Source organism: Theropithecus gelada, chromosome 20 (assembly GCF_003255815.1).
Source record: "Theropithecus gelada isolate Dixy chromosome 20, Tgel_1.0, whole genome shotgun sequence".
Classification (NCBI taxonomy): domain Eukaryota; kingdom Metazoa; phylum Chordata; class Mammalia; order Primates; family Cercopithecidae; genus Theropithecus; species Theropithecus gelada.
In genome coordinates, this window is record NC_037688.1 from 24,612,836 (window position 1) to 24,630,331 (window position 17,496).

At 41.9% G+C, this 17,496-nt stretch overlaps 2 protein-coding genes across 5 annotated transcripts in view; both read right to left on the reverse strand.

The window, feature by feature from the left end:
- Positions 1 to 3,204, reverse strand: part of TERB1 (telomere repeat binding bouquet formation protein 1) — a 50,866-nt gene extending 47,662 nt beyond the window's left edge. The window contains exons 1-2 of the mRNA XM_025370998.1: positions 3,052 to 3,204; positions 2,563 to 2,639 (exon numbers count right to left, since the gene is read on the reverse strand). The gene's annotated coding sequence lies outside the window, so the exon portion shown is untranslated. The remainder of the gene's footprint in view (positions 1 to 2,562; positions 2,640 to 3,051) is intronic.
- Positions 3,205 to 4,466: 1,262 nt separating this feature from the next.
- NAE1 (NEDD8 activating enzyme E1 subunit 1) overlaps positions 4,467 to 17,496 on the reverse strand; it is a 29,764-nt gene continuing 16,734 nt past the window's right edge. For all 4 annotated transcript variants that reach the window (XM_025370457.1, XM_025370458.1, XM_025370460.1 and 1 more), the window contains 9 exons: positions 15,871 to 15,930; positions 15,647 to 15,780; positions 12,855 to 12,930; positions 12,534 to 12,573; positions 11,153 to 11,239; positions 10,683 to 10,775; positions 7,435 to 7,549; positions 7,300 to 7,349; positions 4,467 to 4,703 (listed from right to left, as the gene is read on the reverse strand). In XM_025370457.1, the coding sequence (XP_025226242.1) occupies positions 4,594 to 4,703; positions 7,300 to 7,349; positions 7,435 to 7,549; positions 10,683 to 10,775; positions 11,153 to 11,239; positions 12,534 to 12,573; positions 12,855 to 12,930; positions 15,647 to 15,780; positions 15,871 to 15,930 (765 nt within the window). In that variant the 3' untranslated portion in view covers positions 4,467 to 4,593. The remainder of the gene's footprint in view (positions 4,704 to 7,299; positions 7,350 to 7,434; positions 7,550 to 10,682; positions 10,776 to 11,152; positions 11,240 to 12,533; positions 12,574 to 12,854; positions 12,931 to 15,646; positions 15,781 to 15,870; positions 15,931 to 17,496) is intronic.

Sequence of the window (17,496 nt, forward strand, 5' to 3'; positions counted from 1 at the left end):
ATATTAACACTTGTCTTTAGCTGGTGGTTCTATGGGTTTTATCCCACCATTTTCTATTTTTCACAATTTTTATAATAATAACAGCTTTTAAAATTCAGTAAATGCCTATTGAAGCTAGGCTCTGTTCTTTACACCTTATGAATATTCTTTTTCGTCTCCACAATAACCTTATGAGGGAATTATAAGGATGAAGATACATGAGGAGAGGGCAAATAATTTGACTAACTTCAAATTGCTAGTAAGTGCCAGAGTTAAAATGGGAACCAAGAAAATCAGGCCAGGGCCTACACTCTTAACCACTCTTATACTGTCTCCCGTACATAAATACATATTGCTTTTCAACAAATGGGTTAAGATTTGGAAAACAGGCCGGGCGCGGTGGCTCAAGCCTGTAATCCCAGCACTTTGGGAGGCCGAGACGGGCGGATCATGAGGTCAGGAGATCGAGACCATCCTGGCTTATACGGTGAAACCCCGTCTCTACTAAAAAATACAAAAAACTAGCCGGGCGAAGTGGCGGGTGCCTGTAGTCCCAGCTACTTGGGAGGCTGAGGCAGGAGAATGGCGTGAACCCGAGAGGAGGAGCTTACAGTGAGCTGAGATCCGGCCACTGCACTCCAGCCTGGGTGACAGAGCAAGACTCCGTCTCAAAAAAAAAAAAAAAAAAAGATTTGGAAAACATTACTAGATTTAAAAAAATGAACTCTTTAGAAAATGGAAAACTGTTATCATATATGGATGTTTTTGTTTCATGGACAACTTTAAGGACTATATCCTTAATTTTAATTATCCAATCTATTCTGCTTTTAATATAATTTTTAAGAGGGGTATGTATAATTTTTTTTTTTTTCCAGACAGTCTCACTCTGTTGCCCAGGCTGGAGTGCAGTGGTGTGATCTCAGCTCACTGCAACCTCCATCTCCCAGGTTCAAGCAATTCTCCTGTCTCCGCCTCCCGAGTGGCTGGAATTGCTGGAATTACAGGCACGCACCACCATGCCCGGCTAATTTTTGTAATTTTAGTAGAGACAGGGTTTCACAATGTTGGCCAGGCTGGTCTCGAACTCCTGATCTCAGGTGATCCACCCGCCTCGGCCTCCGAAAGTGCTGGGGTTACAGGCTGAGCCATCATGCCTGGCCTACGAGGGGTAATGTATAACTTTTAAACCTAAATGCTTTGAAATTAAAACTGACCACTCACATTCTTTTCTCCCTTTGTTTTTATACTTTCTTCTTATAAATGGTTACTTTGCACAAAAAGAGTTTGCCAAGTACTTGGTAGCATTAACACAAGTCATCTATTTACTTGAGAAGTGCTTACAAACACCCAAAGCAAAGGAAAAGTTATAACTTTCAAGGGACTGATAATCACAAAATTATATTTAAAATTATAAACAAGTATATTCTCAAGAACAAAAGCATCTGCCATATAAAGCAGATTATGAAGTGCTTTTAGTAATTTAGTGAATATATGTACTGTCACAAACAAGATTTCAAAATTCTTTACTGTATTCTCACAGGAAAAAAAGGATTTTTTTCTGGATGACAGAACCTCTCCCACTTACACGTTTCACTCAGCCCACTCCCCAAAACAGTAAACTCAAATTCAAATTGCAGTAAGAAAAGTAGCTGAATATTACTCGTTTACTTGATTTACAAAATGTATACCAAAAGCTTTTGAGGGGCCAGGAGTGGTGGCTCGCGCCTGTAATCCCAGCACTTTGGGAGGCCGAGGTGGGCGGAAGACTTCAGGCCAGGAGTTGGAGACCAGCCTGGCCAACATTGTGAAACCCCATCTCTACCAAGGAAAAGTACAAAAAGTAGCTGGGCGTGGTCACGCACCTGTAATCCCAGCTATTTGGGAGGCTGAAGTGGAAAGATCCCTTGAGCCCAGGAGATGAAGTTTACAGTGAGCCGACATCATGCCACTGCACTCCAACCTGGATGATGGAGGGAGACCCTGTCTCAAAATAAATAAATAAAGAGAAAGAATTTTTTTTTTTTTTTTGAGACAGAGTCTGGCTCTGTCGCCCAGGCTGGAGTGCAGTGGCGCCATCTCGGCTCACTGCAACCTCCGCCTCCCGGGTTCAAGCGACTCTCCTGCCTCAGCCTCCCGAGTAGCTGGGATTACAGGCGACTGCCACCACGCCAGGCCAAGAAAGCTTTTTGAAATCGAAATATTATCCCAATATATCAGAAAGATAAATGGCATCTTTTTGTGTAAGGCTGGCAAAGCTGATAATCCCACCACTAAATTGTTGTCAGCTGATACCCAGCTTGCAATTATATACAGAGAAAATACCCTCTAAAGAAGACTCAAGAAAGAAAGGGCAAATTTGTTTTCGAGCGTTTAAACGGGTGAAGAGAACAGTCATTCAGGTCCCAGAAAACGCACTGTGGGTACCCGGAGTCAGCCGGCTCTGCAGTATGATCCCCCCGAGCCCAGAGCATAAATCCTCAAGGCCTCCTCCCGGGTTCCACAGGTAACAGACACGTAACCTTTCCAAGGCGGTGGCGCTCACCCCGCCCGGCTTCCTGCCCATTCAGCCCGCGGCCGGCTCACCTACAGAGCTGGAGGAATTCCTTGTGCAGAGCTTAGGTGGCCCCTCCAGGCTCCTCTCTGACCACGGCTCGCAAGTCCTGCGCGGGAGCAGGGCACTGGTGAGCGGCGCGGGCCGCTCGAGAGCCATCAGCCCCCTCAGCAGGCCCTCGCCGTTCAGGTGCTGTGGGACATGCCGCCTGGCCCTGGCTCTGAGAAAAGACCTCAACGGTGGGTCCCACCCTCTCCACACATCAAAGTCACCAGGGGAGGCGCCTGGGGAGTCAGAAGTGAAATAGGGGCGAATACTGCCAGGCTCTACACGCCTCTAAATGGTTCGTGATAACTGTCTCTTCCCGCCAAAGGCTGTGGGGACTACAGCTGGGGCCTGGCACCTACTCATAAAGGCCCCGTTCCCCCAACTCGACTCTTCTCACGTGAGCTAAGAAGGGCCTGACGGGACGGTAAGACATCCTGGCCGGCCCAACCCGCCTTCCACAGGCGCCAACATACGGAGTTTCCAAGCGCAGTAAGGCAGGGCCCCAACACGCGGGAGCGAAGGCCGTGGCGTCTACCCTCAAGCGGGGGCTTCCTCCCTTTCTTCATCACCGCCCACCTGCCACGACGCTCGCTAGGGTTTCCCGCCCAGCAGTCCAGGCCCACGTCCGTGGGAGGGACTTCCGGCCGGCACGCCCACTGCCCCTGCACGGAGCCTTAACGCTTCCGCGGGTGCCCCAGATTGCCAAGGGCAATAGGGTGGCCGGTGTCCTGGATGCAAGATTTTTAAGAAAGCTACAATTTGAAAGAGAAATCTAAGCTTACCGCCCCCGGTTTTTAGGGTTTTTACCTCAGAGGAGCATTAGTCCCAAAATTAGGGGACTGTGCACGTGGTTGACGAGGCCTGGCTATGGGACAGTAAACGCGAGGCACGGGGCGGCAAAGCCCCACCTCCCTTCCACCTGGCATCTGTGCTGTGCACTGTGCGTTCTCCCTTTTGTTGGGCACCTCGCTAATGGTCACTGCAGCCCACAGAGGCAGCCAGGCCGCCACCTCACCGGGGGACTTCCGGAGTTCGGTCCAGGCGGACTTATCTGCACCCGGACCAAAGGATCAGAGTGGAGCCGAGGCCTAGGCCTGTCCCTTGCCTCTTCCGCCGTAAAATGCAGTCCATGGGACTGCCAGGCGATGAAGGCGAGGGGAAGGTCCCCGATACAGTGAAGAACAGCCAAAGAATGGCTGACACATTAGGGTGTGGAAAACCAAGTCCCTGTAAGGTACCCTAGCATATCTAACAAGTTCTCAGGAGACGCTGGCCTCAGAGACAGCTGCAGCAGGTTAGTGGCCTTAGATATTAAGAGTCATGAACCACGGACCACGTTCCTCAGCCCTAAGTATTAATACATCAAGTCAAAAACCGGGCACTGCCCCTACTTCTGAATTCTGGATTTCCACTCCGTTTGCATCTACTACTTCCTTTTTTTGCCCTCTAAAATGCTGGTGAATGCTATTAGTCCCATGTGACTAAATTTAAGAGTATATATGAGTGGAATGACCCCATAAAATTTCAAGAAGTAGGTTAGGCAGCCAAAACTTTAGTTAAGATAACACTACATACAAGGGGATGGTCTTGTTTTCTGGGAAAACTACATATCCAGAAATAATTTCTTTTTAAATTCTATTCGTTTTAACAAATGATGATGGTCCTAAAATGTCCATAGCTAACATCTGCACATGGCTTAAATTAATTATTGAAGATGGTAAGAAAAAAAATTTTTTTAACTATCTCTAATAAAACACAAGGATAATCTATGACAAGTAACTTTGAAATAGCAAGCCAATATTGATGCTCAATGAGAAATGGATAGGATTCATTTTCTAGGAAAATGACTGTCTCCTTTCCCCTCCCCACAAAGAACAAGACTACATTATTACAAATGAGAAAAATGTTTATTAAGAAAACAATTTAGCAGCTCTCCTTTAGAATTTTACAGACTAAAGCACAACCCGAAGGCAATTACAGTTTCAATCATTAACACACCACCTAAGGTGCTTACTCTACAACTGGAAAGTTGCTGAAGTTTGTGACATGCCACTGTAAATGTAAGTATTATTAAAAATTACAAATTGTTTGGTGATTATTTTGATGACCTCTTGAGCAGCAGCTCCTGAAAGGAAAAAGGAGAAAAGCAAATCTCTGAAAAGAGTAAACTTCAAGAGTTATATAAAAATACTCAATTCTGTAAAGAAACCTTCCCTTTTCAAAAGCAAAGGTGTTTGAAAGTGATCCAAAACAGATGCAGTTAGCTTACTGAGTCATATCAACATAAAAGCCTGTAATTCTTTTTGTTATTAAAGGAAATCTAAGCAGTAATGTGGTTGACCAAACTTTAAAGACTACACACAGGCATAAAAGATTCTCAAAGGACACCCTACTGCTGCATTTGAATTTTACCTTGTATCTGTTTTATAATAAAAAAGGAGAAAGGTGTATTTGTTCTGAATGCATTTGTAATTTAGGAAGGATCTATATTAAATATCGCCAGACTGCTATATTTACTCAAAACAAAAAAACTACTAAGAAAAAAGTTGTGCATCTTCTATAACCTGAAGATTCCTCTCTCCCAAATATTCATGGACTGGATAGAATTTTTCCTTTTTTTTTTTTTTAGACGAGTCTCACTCTGTCGCCCAGGCTGGAGTGCAGTGGCGTGATCTTGGCTCACTGCAACCTCCTCCTCCCAGGTTCAAATGATTCTCTTGCTTCAGCCTCCTGAGTAGCTGGGATTACAGGCACCTGCCACCACACCTGGCTAATTATTTTTGCATTTTTAGTAGAGATGGGGTTTCACCATGTTGGCCAGGATGGTTTCGAACTCCTGACCTCAAGTGATGCGCCCACCTCAGCCTCCCAAAGCGGAGGCCTTACAGGCATTAGCCACTGCACTCGGCCAACTGCATAGAATTTGAGACTACTGTGCACCAAATACTGTTCTAGGCAGTAGGGTTACAGTAAGGAAAAAAGACAGAGAGAGATAATTTACAAATAAATAGAATGTGTAGTATGTCAACTGACCATAGGTGCTAAGGAGAAAAAGCAAATAAGGGGGATATAAATACAAGAGAAGGGGTTCGTCTTTTAAATAGGGGAGTCAGGGATGGCATCACAGAGAAGACAGCATTTGAATAAAACCTGAAGGAAGTGAAGGGATATAATGGCACTGTGCAAAATGATTACAGAATGCATAGAAGTAAAAAACAAAAACAAAAACACAAAAAACCTTCAATTTATACTTTTTTCTGCTATTGGCAAGTCATCCAGTCCATCTATCCGGCTATACCTCTTCTTAGATTCTGGACTGAATCTGAATAAATAATAATTTGCCCTTTTCTGTGAATTGGCAGTTAACTTTGCTATTTTGGCACAAGAGACTACTTGGTTTTAGTTTAAAATAAATTATTCCGAATCAAGCTTTATTTTGGATTTGCTCAGAAAATCATTTTCTTAGGTCTATATGATTCATTCACATTTTGAACACTTCAAATATTAATCAAACCTAAATCTGCCTTTAAAACATTCAACATCTAGAAGGAAAATGCCACAAGCAAATAGCTCATATTTTTTTGAGGGGTGTTACAGACTGAATGGTTCGTTTCCCCCTCAAATTCATGTTGAAATCCTAACCCCCCAGTGTAATTGTATGAGGATAGGGCTTTTGGTAGGTGATTAGGTCAAGAGCGTAAACCTTCATGAATAGGATTAGTGCCCTAATAAGAGACCCCAGAGACTTCTCTTGCCATTTTTTTTTTCACCATGTGAGAACACAGAAGAGAGAGCTGTCTATGAACAGGAAATGGGCACTCACCAGACCTGACCATGCTGGCACCCTGATCCCAGACTTCTGGCCTCCAGAACTCTGTGACACATTTTTGTTGTTTATAAGTCTATGATATTCTGTTACAGCAGCCCAAAGTGACTAAGACAAGGGGGAAGTAGAGTGAGGGAGGGAAGTAAGGGAGCTTCTATGAAAGACATGTCATTTTTGAGTTGGGTCTTGTGGAACATGTAGGTTTTGGACATGCAGAAAAACATATTTTTAAGGCAAATAGGTCCAGAGGAGCAAAGATCTAGGAGCAGGAAATCAAAGGGCATGCCTGGGAGGAAAGCAAGTAATATGATAAAATCAAGGCTAGAAAGGCTGAGTGGAACTAAAACACAGGGATTTTTAACATCAAGCCAAGGTCCCTGGACTTGCTTGAAGGACTGTCGTAGAGTGTATGTGTATTGGTGGGGCAGGCGGTTAGTAAAAGGACACAATCAGAGCTATGCTTTAGAGGGATTAATGACTCTTTAAGGAGTTTAAGTTGGATGGCAGTGGGAGAGATGGAAGGCAGGGAGACCAGTATAGAGGCAACTGAATAAGTATCCTAACCTGGGCAACATAGTGGAGCCCTGTCTCTACAAAAAATTGAAAAATTAGTCAGGCTCGCTGGCACATGCCTGTAGTCCCAGCTATTCAGGAGGCAGAGGCGAGAGATCACTTGAGCCCAGGAGTTGAGGTTGCAGCGAGCTATGATGGCATCAATACACTCCAACCTGGGCAAAACAGTGAGACTGTGTCTCAAAAAAAAAAAAAAAAAAAGAAATATAACATCCTGCTTCACTGACCTCCCTAATTAAAATAGCTAGACGACACAACTTCGTATTAAAATAGTAACTGTACTACGTAACAACAGGTGAGTCTTCTCATATATGGAACTCACCCCCCAAGAACGCAGCAATGGTATGTGGCTCAGCAGCTCCATATCGGCAACTAGAGGAGATCACAGAGACATGAATTTTGATTAGCCTTACGACAGGTGTGGAATCATCTCCTAGATACCCTAAAAAATACTCACAATTCATGGACATAATCATCTTTCACCATTACAGATAAACCATATTCCTGAAGGAAGCCAGTGAGACAAGACTTCAACTTTCCTATATCTTCTTCAACTTGATAGTTAGATACCCCTAAAAATAAAAGTTAGTTTTCATTAAAATAAATGTGATCGAAAATTAATGGCCAATTCCTTTATTTAATCTAGTTTCAGATATTCTAGTCAAAATATGTATGAAACTGAAGAACAAAAATAACAAAGTATGAGACCAATATTTGCAAATATCACAAACCTATAATCAGAGACCAACTAAAACCTAGTAAAAATTTGAATTTAATTAAATCTTTGTTAATTGCATCATACTCACTGTCTAGAAGAGCATCTGGCACACAGTGCTTAATAATTATTTGATAGAAGAACTTAATGAATGAGAAAGTAATGTCCTACTTATACCCTTTATAAAAGTTATTCTCCAATTCTAAAAGACTAAATGATAAATGACACTGAGGACATAAAGCTATTAATAATAAGTAACTTTTTTTTTTCTTTTGAGAGAGAATCTTGCTGTCACCTAGGCTAAAGTGCAGTGGTGCAGTCTCGGCTCACTGCAACCTCTGCCTCCCGGGTTCAAATGATTCTCATGCCTCAGCCTCCCAAGAAGCTGGGACTACAGGAGTGCGCCACCACACAGCTAATTTTTTCTATTTTTAGTTTCAGTGTTTGCTACACTGGTCTCAAACTCCTGGCCTCAAGTGATCCACCCACCTTGGCCTCCCAAAGTGCTGGGATTACAGGCATGAGCCACCATGTCTCGCCAATAATAGGTCACATTTATTGAGCATTAACAGATGCTAGACACTGTTTGAAGGACCTTATATATATATTAATTGAATGCTCAAAACAGTCCTATGAAGTAGATATCGTTATCTCCATTCATAGAAGAGAAAACTAAGGCACAGAAAGATTAAGTTACTTAGCGCATAAGTGATGCTGTATGACTTCCAACCTAGGTCATAAAAAGCCCTGTAACTTCCACTTGGGTTTTTTTGAATGGTAACTGCAGAAGCCAACTGAGATGCTAAAAGGAAGTCCAAGCTAGCCACCTGAAGAGTGATACCTGACCAGCCCCCAGCTATTCCCACTGTTCTGACTAAGGGGCTAGTTACATGAGTAAAAATGTCTTCTTGCATGTCTAACTCAGTCAGTTAAGCCTTCAGAATGACTCCACCCCCAGGCATCAAGCAACTGCATGCCTCCTCAAGGAGAACTGCCTGAAACCAGGCAATCCACAAAATCACGACACTATTTATTGTTTTAAACCACTAAGTTTTTTTTTTTTTTTTTTTTGAGACGGAGTCTCGCGCTGTGTCACCCAGGCTGGAGTGCAGTGGCGCGATCTCGGCTCACTGCAAGCTCCGCCTCCCAGGTTCACGCCATTCTCCTGCCTCAGCCTCCGAGTAGCTGGGACTACAGGCGCCCGCCACCACGCCCGGCTAGTTTTTTGTATTTTTAGTAGAGACGGGGTTTCACCATGTTAGCCAGGATGGTCTCGATCTCCTGACCTCGTGATCCACCCGCCTCGGCCTCCCAAAGTGCTGGGATTACAGGCTTGAGCCACCGCGCCCGGCCGTTAAACCACTAAGTTTTGAAGTGGTTTGTTATGCAATAGATAACTGAAATAAATTCTAATCAAATAATACAAATAAAGCAATACATATTTGGTGTTTATTCTTTTTTGTTTCTTCTAGTTAGCTTGCTCATGAGGGCTATAAACTCTGGGCCAGGCACAGTGGCTCATGCCTGTAATCCCTGCACTTTGGGAGGCCAAGGCAGGAGGATCACTTGAGGTCAGGAGTTCAAGACCAGCCTGGCTAACATGGTGAAACCCTGTCTCTACTAAAAATACAAAAATTAGCCAGGCGAGGTGGTGGGCGCCTATAATCCCAGCACTCAGGAGGCTGAGGCAGAAAAATTGTTTAAACCCAGGAGGTGGAGGTTGCAGTGAGCTGAGATCCCATCACTGCACTCCAGGCTGGGCAACAGAGAGAGACTCCGTCTCAGAGGATAAAAAAAAAAAAAAAGACTATAAACTCTGGAGACACACTGCATCAGATGGAGCAGCAGGTTTTATGATACTCCTAGAATGTGTTGCTATGCAATAATCCTGCACAATTAAAATTATCATCCCGAAGAGAAATATTCTGAGCAACCTCAGATCTTTGAGATTATGCCAATTCTCCAATGACTACATTCACTGAAGAGAAAAAGTAGATACTAAACAAACAAATTCCTACATCTTCAGAGTTCTTGAGTTCAGAAATTACTAGCATACTTTTTTTTTTTTTGAGACAGAGTCTCACCACAGTCACCCAGGCTGGAGTGCAGTGGCACAATCACAACTCACTGTAGCCCCAACTTCCCAGGCTCAGGTGATCCTCCCACCTCACCCTCCCGAGTAGCTGAGTCTACAAGTGCACACCACCATGTCTGGCTAATTTTTTGTATCTTCAGTAGAGATGGGGTTCCACCATGTTGCCCATGCTGGTCTCCAACTCCTGGGCTCAAGCAATCCGCCTGAATCAGTCTCCCAAAGTGCTGGCATTACAGGTGTGAGCCACCATACTATGCCTGGCCAGCATATTTCTCGTGGCTTTCCTATTCCACTAAATTAAACTCAGTGCGAGTCTTAGTAGCAAACTATGGAGAATGACAGAAAAAAGTTTTCTTCTATATATATATTCAACCAACATTCCCCTATAATAGTTTAGAATCGAACACTATTTTGCAAATAAACTTAAAAAACAAAAGGTGGCCAGGCGCGGTGGCTCACGCCTGTAATCCCAGCACTTTGGGAGGCCGAGACGGGCGGATCACAAGGTCAGGAGATCGAGACCATCCTGGCTAACACGGTGAAACCCCGTCTCTACTAAAAAATACAAAAAACTAGCCGGGCGAGGTGGCGGGCGCCTATAGTCCCAGCTACTCGGGAGGCTGAGGCAGGAGAATGGCGTGAACCCGGGAGGCGGAGCTTGCAGTGAGCTGAGATCCGGCCACTGCACTCCAGCCTGGGTGACAGAGCGAGACTCCGTCTCAAAAAAAAAAAAAAAAAAAACCAAAAGGTATTTCCTCACTGGGGAACGTTTGGGGTGTAATCTGTTTACAATGTGAAATTCAAGCAACACTATTATAAATACCCTGAGAACACTTTCAATTTAAATGTTTTATTGAAGATTTATTATATCTGGTAATTCAATTGCTATTCTTACCTGGATATCTACCATGTTGTTTATTAAATCTATCAACAGCCCGTAACATTAAGTACAACACTATTTCATTATCTGGATTGTCCATGCTAGAAACTGAAAGGAAAAAAATTTCAGTTTAATTTGATTAATTTGCAATATAATAAATAATAAAGGGCTGAATTTACTATATACTTGAGTTTCAGGACTATTAGTTGGAGTCACACAATCTCTACTAAAGTAGTAACATACTGACTTTAACTCATACATATTATACAATGGACTCTGTGACCTAAATATGACTTTATACATACATTAAGTTTCATATAATATATACATAAATTATAATTACTTAGATAAGCTTAGAATAAAATTAGAATATGAATATTTACATTCTCTTTTATATTATCACCATATACTCAACACTATTTTACGCAAAATATTTATATCGTTTAATTAAAATTAACCCAGAATCAGAAGGCTATTATACTTACTAATTTCATCCTTGTTAATTGTATCCAAACCATATTCTTCTGCTAAGGATCGACATCTTACCACTCGAAGAAATGCAGAATTGCTGCCTGAACAGAAGAAAGATATTCTGGAAGTAATGACTGTGACAGGTGAATATTATGAATCACAGGTGACTTTAAGAACAGAGAATTATGTGTATACCTTTCTCAGACATGAGAATGTGAAGAAATGTTTTGTCCTTGGCTCTAATAGCAGAGAAAGCACTAGAACACAAATCACCTTAAATTCACATCCCTGGCACTACAACCAGTTCAGAAGCGAGTAAGGTGATGGCCTCTCTGAACCTCAGTTTTCAAGCGTAAAATGGGGATGATACTGTTTACCTTTGAGAATTGTTCTATAGATTAAATGTGACACCTTGTATAAAGTGCATCTCTAGCACAATGCCTGATATGGCTTTACCAATAATAGTTTTCATCATTATTATGGATAAGTAGTCCTAAAAGAGAGAGGTTTATGAATTGTACTCTTGATATATGTAATGACTTTTTTTAAGCTTTGTATTATTGAAATTTCCAAAAATGCCCCAAAGTAGAAGAGAATAATAAATGTTCAAGTACCTAGCATCAAACTTTCGATCTAGTAGTATATAATCTAATACAGCAAATGCTAATTCAAGATTAGTCTAATAGAACAAACAAGGTGCAAGATTAGTTGTGGCAGAAAACATTAAAACTGAGCCTAAACAGACATTGTGGAGAAGTCATAAAATGGAAAGCTTGGATAAATCTATTTTAAGGATGGGGAGCTTGCAAAATATAAACTTCCACAGGACGTAGGAGCAGTAGCTACAGGGAGAAATCTTCAGATGGCATGCACAACAGATTGAGTATTTTGAAACTGACTCTTAAATAAAAGAAAATGCTTTTGGCCTACTGAGGAGTTACTGAGAGACTCCTACGAACCTAACCACTCTGAAACTAGATGGCAAAATTCTTAACTCCATTACAGTCATTTAACACAGATCAAAATGAGTATTTAAACCAATATTGTCAATGTACACGTGACTCAAGATTTCACACCCAAAGTCTTCAGACAAAAAAATTTCCTAAATTACTTAATATTTAAAAACTGAAAATACTGTATTAATGGCAATTTTCAATTAACTGACCATCATGCCTTTTTAGCATTGCCACAGATAAACATGCTCTACCTCTGATTCAGTCTTAAAACACTCTCCATTTATTATGGGAGGAAAAAAAAAAAAACCTTACCCAATAATTATCTATATCACTGAGGCCATGGAACACTTAAAATTTCAACCATTCAAAATACCTGGGAACATTCCCTGTGGCACATTTCCATCAAGCAAAATAAGGAAATTAATTCAAGGGGACTTACAGAGTAATTTTAATTCTTTCTCTGAAATGGACTCTGGTGCCTGTAAAGAGATAAATACAGATTCTGTTCCAGTTTAAAAGACAAGATTAACAAAGGGTGCGGCACAAAGCCAATCACTGTGAGATGGGGAGGCTTTCTCCAAGAGCTGGGAGAGCACTTTAAAAATATCTTGTTTCCTTATCACAAGCTCTCCCATTAGGCAGGCAAACGAGAGCTCCCCCTAAATAAACAGAGCTAGTGCCACACCCTCTGTCTCTAAACCCTTTCTGGCTGGAGTTATGTGCTCAGGCCTGTATGGGCACAGTGTGCCCAGCAGCTTACCTGGCCAATGGACTGCAGCAATTTGGCAACATGATTACCCACAGCGGCAGCATCCTTCTTTGCTTTTTCACGGTAACTGAAAAAGAACAAAAAGCAATTATTAACAAATTTTTAAATTAGCAAAATTTAAATTGTTACCATGAACAAAAAATTTATTTCCTTTTCATGAAAAAACACAGGCCTGACAATGTATGAAATGTGAAAATGCCAGGGAAATGCTATCAACAGCACCTATGAGTAGCTGGGAATCTTTCCAGTGTTAGTGACAGACTCTCAGTGCCCACTAAAACCCAGGGTCCCTCTAACAGCACCCAACTTAAAAACTGCCCTCCTAGAGGGATCTATGATTTAGGCTCTGTGACAGAGGACCTAAAAAATACGTTACTGAAGAACATGACTTATCTCCTGGAAGTCAAGTCCAAGGAAAGTTAAATACATTAAGACTGTTCATCTCCAGTGTAAAACTTTTGTTTTTGTTTTTTGAGACAGGACCTCGCTCTGCCGCCCAGGCCGGAGTGCAGTGGTGCAATCCTGGCTCAATGTAGCCTCAACTTCCCACACTCATATGATCCTCCCACCTCAGTCTCCCAGGTAGCTGGAAATTCAGGTGCATGCTACCACACCCGACTAATTTTTGTCTTTTTGTACAGACGGAGTTTCACCATGTTGCCCAGGCTGGTCTCGAACTCCTGGGTTCAAGTGATTTAAAAACTGAAAATACTGTATTCATGACAATTTTCAATTAACTGACCTTCATACTTTTTTAGCATTGCCACAGATAAACATGCTGTACCTCTGATTGTTTTAAAATACTCCCCATTTATTATGAGAGGGAAAAAAAACCCTTATCCAATAATTATCTATACTACTGGGACCATGGAAAACGTAAAATTTCAATCATTTAAAATACCTGTGAACATCCCCTGTGGCACATTTCACCACCTGCTTTGGCCTCCCAAAGTGCTGGGAATACAGGTGTGAGCCCCTGCACCCGGCCATAAAACTTCTTTAGGTCTATTTACCTTTCACCCTCTAAAAATCATTAGTGTTCAGGCTGACTACCTCCCACGTAAGGTCATACTTCTTTCTACCCTCAATTGACCTTCCCCAAGTTTTAAGTAGTTGAACTCTTAGGCTAGGACAACAAACCAAGATTCTTTCAATGGTGACATGATAAAGAGTGCAATCTGTCTGGGGAACAGAGATCATCTCTATGTGACATTACTTGGCCCCCAAAGAAACCAAGCCAGCAGACCTGGATTCTTTGCACCATGCCCTAACTATATGAGGGTAATATTCATTGAGATCCATCCCTATGATAGTCTATCTGGGTTCAGGCTAGTGATACCTGGATAGCAAGGTGTCTAGTTATAGACTATAAATTATGAAACATTAAGATAAAAAATTCATCAAACACGTCATGGTTTTAAGTTACAAATAGAAGGCAGTATAGGGCCATGGCTAAGAATACAGGCTCTGGTGCTGGGTTTTCTGGGGTTCAAATCTTGGTTCTGCCATTTACCAGCTATCTGATCTTGTATAAGTAACCTTTTCAATACCTTAGTTTCTTCAAGTGTAAAATGGGGACAATAACAGTATCTCTCTCTCTCATAAGGTTGTTGTGAACCTTGTGTGTATATTAAATTACTTAATACACATAGTTCATAGCACAGAGTTAAGTGACCAAATATTAAGTTTATCATGAGGTAGGGAAAAAAAAAAACTCTGCCTCCTAGGGATATGTGGTAATTCTGTATTTCCCATTCAATTTTGCTTTGAGCCTAAAAAGAATCATCCCTAAGTTGTTTGTTTGTTTTTTTTGAGGTGGAATTTTGCTGTCGCCAGGCTGGAGTGCAGTGGTGCGATCTCAGCTCACTGCAACCTCCACCTCCTGGGTTCAAGCGATTCCCCTGCCTCAGCCTCCCGAATAGCTAGGACTATAGGCACGCACCACCACGCCTGGTTAATTTTTTGTATTTTTTTTTTAGTAGAGACAGGGCTTCACCATGTTGGCCAGGATGGTCTTGATCTCCTGATCCGCCCGGCCTAAGTTTCTTTTTTTTTTTTTGAGACAGAGTCTCACTTTGTTACCCAGGTTGGAGTGCAGTGACATGATCTCGGCTCACTGCAAGCTCCACCTCTCAGGTTCACGCTATTCTCCTGCCTCAGCCTCCCAAGTAGCTGGGACTACAGGCGCCCGCCACCACTCCCAGCTAATTTTTTTGGATTTTTAGTAGAGACGGGTTTTCCCATGTTAGACAGGATAGTCTTAATCTCCTGACCTTGTGATCCGCCCACCTCAGCCTCCCAAAGTGCTGGGATTACAGGCATGAGCCACTGCACCCAGCCTGGCCTAAGTTCTTTAGCTTATTTTTACTTATTTATTTATTTGAAACAGGGTCTTGCTCTGTCACCCAGGCTGAAGTGAAGTGGCATGATCATGGCTCACTGCAGTCTCAAACTCCTGAGCTCAAGAGATCCTTCTGCCTCAGCCTCCCGAGTAGTTGAGATTAAAGGCACATGCTACCATGCCCACCTAATTTTTCAATTTGTAGAGACGGAAGTCTCACTGTTGCCCAGGATGGTCTCAAACTCCTGGACTCAAGCAATTCTCCCACCTTGGCCTCCCAAAGTGTTGGGATTACAGGCATGAGCCACTGCAGCTGGCCTAGTTTATTTATAAGCAATGAGGTTATAATAAACTTTCATTTGATTTCTGATAGGATGATAAAATGTTTATCTCTAATATAATCAGACTTTGTATACTACATAGTTTGAAAACAGTGACATACACGTTTTGCAGTTTTATATATTTGCCTGAATCTGCAATCATATCAGGGATTGTGCCTCGAACAGGTAAATTTCCTTGACCCTCTTTGGCCACAAATTCCTTTAAGGCACGAGCTAAAATCCAAAATGATGGAGTCTAAAAGAATAAGAAAAAATTAACATTAAGCGGCGTTTTACTTTGACCCAAAGGTTTAGACAGCAATGTTTTTACTTTTGTTGTTGTTACCTGTTTGGTGATATTTATGCAGCGATCATCATTAAATATATCTTCAATACTGCTTGGGATCTAACAAAGGAACATGAAACATTTACTTACACAGTATTAAGAATTTGCCCATCTTTATTTTCAGTGCTATTTCTTCAGACATATTCTTTGAATTCTCAAATTGTAATCAAATACAAACTTCTGATTTGTTTATAATTTTATTTAGAATCAGTACCATATGAAGATTTGATGGGGAAAGAAAGAATGGAAGAAAGACCTCTCCTGCCCACTGTTGCTAGCATTTAATACCTATTCTCTTATACCATAAATGGGGTAAAGAAGGGGCCCCAGTAAATGATTTTATATAGTTAAATCTGAAGACAAAACAGATTATAGACTTGTAGTATTCCATGATTTTCCATCTTGTCAAAAATTGGAAACCCTTGCACCCTAATTAGTGACCACTGAGACAACCACTCTGAAAAAAACTAAAACTATAAAGTAATTTTATTGCTAGCAAGATCTTCATACATTAATCAAGAGTATAAAGCCAAGCACGATGGCTTGCACCTATAATCCCAGCATTTAGGAGGCCAAGGTGGGAGGGTCACATGAGCCCAGGAGTTCGAGATCAACCTAAACAAAACAGGGAGAGCCTATACAAAATGTAAAAGTAAATTAGCTAGGCATGGTGGCACATGCTTGTGGTCCCAGCTACTTGGGAGGCTGAGGTGGGAGGATCACTTGAACCCAGGAGGTCAAGGCTGCAGTGAGCAGTCATTGCATCACTGCACTCTACCCTGGGCAACAATGTGAGACCCTGTCTCAAAAAAAAAAAAAAAAGTATACAAATCATAGGCTTTAATTCTACTGTTGCATGGAAAAATGAAATGTCTCAGTGGTACCTCCTAACTGGTCTCTCTGCTTCCATTCCCAGTCCCCTCAATTCTGTTCTCCTCACCAAAGCCAGAATGGTCTTTTAGAATATAAAGCAGCTCACTCCACTTCCCTGATTGAAATGCTTAAATAGCCTGCAAGACCTTTATGATCTGGTCCTTTCTGCCTCTCCAAACTCAAATCCTTCCTACCACCTTCCCCCCTTTTTCACTTCACTCCAATCACACTGACTTGCTTACTGATGCTTGAACAAAAGTCAAGCTTCCTCCCACTTCTTTGCACATGTGCTTCCTCCAACTGAAAAGCTCTTCCCCCAGACCTCTGCATGTCACTTCACTCAGGCTTCTGCTTAAACGTCTCTTGAAAAGTCTCCCTGGCTCCCTATCTAAAATTGTCTCTCAACCCCAGATTCCCTTGTCCCCAACATGCTCTCTGCCCCTTTGTTCTGCTGTAATTTTGTTCATAGCACCTGGTGCATTTTTATCTGTTTATTTAACTTACTGTCCCCCAACTATTGAACCTTTTCTTTTCAACTGTGGTTTTATATTCAGTGAAATACAGAGATTTTAAATGTCCAATTCAATGCATTTTGATAACTATATATACATATTTTTAACCATAACCCCAATTAAAACAGAAAATTTTCATCACCCCAAAAAAGTGATTCACAAAGCACATACTTTTATGGACACAGGGTCTCATATCATTGCCTAGGCTGCAATGCAGTGGCACAATCATGGCTCACTGCAG